At 44.6% G+C, this 1,701-nt stretch overlaps 1 protein-coding gene across 1 annotated transcript; it reads right to left on the minus strand.

Annotated features, from left to right (window-relative positions):
• Positions 1-1,087: 1,087 nt before the first annotated feature.
• LOC112623293 (40S ribosomal protein S27-like) lies at positions 1,088-1,426 on the minus strand. The gene has a single exon (XM_025383630.1). It carries the CDS (start codon positions 1,394-1,396, stop codon positions 1,142-1,144), a length of 255 nt encoding a protein of 84 aa, XP_025239415.1. The 5' UTR covers positions 1,397-1,426; the 3' UTR covers positions 1,088-1,141.
• Between the last annotated feature and the right edge of the window lie 275 nt (positions 1,427-1,701).

Here is a 1,701-nt window from a genome sequence, read left to right on the forward strand (position 1 = left end):
ACTTGTGGTGGAAAATTTTTGCCAAAAACCCAGAGGGAAGTGGCAATCTACTTTTGTTCTTATGGTGTCTTTGTTCTACAGAATCTCCTTTTTGAAAAAGTTGAGACCATCCATCCATGCATCCATCCACCCACCCATTCATTCAACTGCCAACAACATCCAACATCACCATTTACTAGCACACCTACTGTGGAGTAGGCTATAACGTTCCTACCCTCATGGAGCTTATTGTCCAGAAGTGGTGACTTTAGCACTCAATGGAGGGCCCACACATTGCTATCTGTAGGCAACCACAAGGGACATTTTCTTAAGTGAACAGCAGTCTGGTATACAGCATGACTAAATTGTAGCTCTTGTCTGAAAATCTCAAAATGCACTTTCAAGAGAATAAATGAATAAAGATTGGCTACCTATTAACCACTGGTGGTCACTTAGACTTTTTATCTCCATCTACCAAGCAAAGTCTTGGGTCTGAGATCCTCTGATACGTAAGAAGTCATCTCTGCTTTCAAACAGGTGCAATTGTCAGCTCACGCTCACCGTTCAAGACATGTGACTCTAATGCAATATGGTTTTGTTTTACAAGGCCTAAAGCCTTGAAAGATGCATTCACTAAAAAACAGTGAAAGTGTCCAGGCTTCTGGTCAATCCCTGTGGGAAAAACCCATGACCAGGACTCACTGTCGTCCTGAAACATTTCCTGATTAGGGTGTGATAAGTACAAACCTTCTGGATACAAGAGAAAAAAAGACAGACCTGTGGCAAGAGCAAAGGATGGTGGGTGCATTGAAGTGTCAGGCATGAAGTGCGTAGTTCCAGCAGCTATCTCATTTAATGCTCCCAATGACTCTATAAAGTTGGTTGTATTTCCCAAAGAGGAGACTGAGGCTCAGAGAGGTCAATTAATTGACCAAGAAACCAGTCCGGGTATATCTGCCTTCTAGTGTATTGCCCTTTTAAGCTGTGCTACATGGCATTCTGTTTGGAAGCTTGAATATGGCAGCAAAGGCATCTGATGGATTAGGCAATTGAGCTATTGTACCCCAATCCCCTAACTTCTCTACAGCTGCAGCCCTTTTTTTTTTTAATCCAAAATGTGTTTACTGAGATGGTTTCCCACTCATCTTGATTCAGAGTGCTTTTAGTGCTGCTTCCTCCTAAAGGAGCATCCTTCTGTAAGCCTTGCTTTTCCTCCTGTAGGCTGGCAGAGGACAGTGGAGCAGCCAACACACAAGACTACCGCTTGTACATGGCTAAAGACCGTGGTGATTTTATAGCATCCTGGGCATTTCACATCCATGAAGTAGGAATTGGGGCTCTGCACCAGGCGTTTCTTCTTGTGTTTCCTATTCTCCTCTTCTGGGGAGGAAGGAAGGAGATCCTTTGCGAGGGGCATGTTCTCGTGTGGGTAGGTCGTCACCGCCGGAAAGGCGTACCCCTACTTTTTTCCAGCAGCAATCATCTGTCTTCACCCCATGGGGTTGTGGATTAAGAAGCCTCCGGAGGCTCCCAGGTGGCTCCGTCCTTTACCAGCTGGGTGGCCATCGAGGGACCACTCCCAATCGTTATACCTCAGTTTCTTCAGTTTACCAAAAAGGAAATAATACTCCACTAAAATGAAAATCATAACAATAAGTAGCACGGGGATAGGAAGGGAGAAGCTTCAACCTAAGGGTAAAGACAGACCTGTATTGAATCTAG

This window comes from Theropithecus gelada, chromosome 4 (genome assembly GCF_003255815.1).
Source record: "Theropithecus gelada isolate Dixy chromosome 4, Tgel_1.0, whole genome shotgun sequence".
NCBI classification, from domain to species: Eukaryota; Metazoa; Chordata; class Mammalia; order Primates; family Cercopithecidae; genus Theropithecus; species Theropithecus gelada.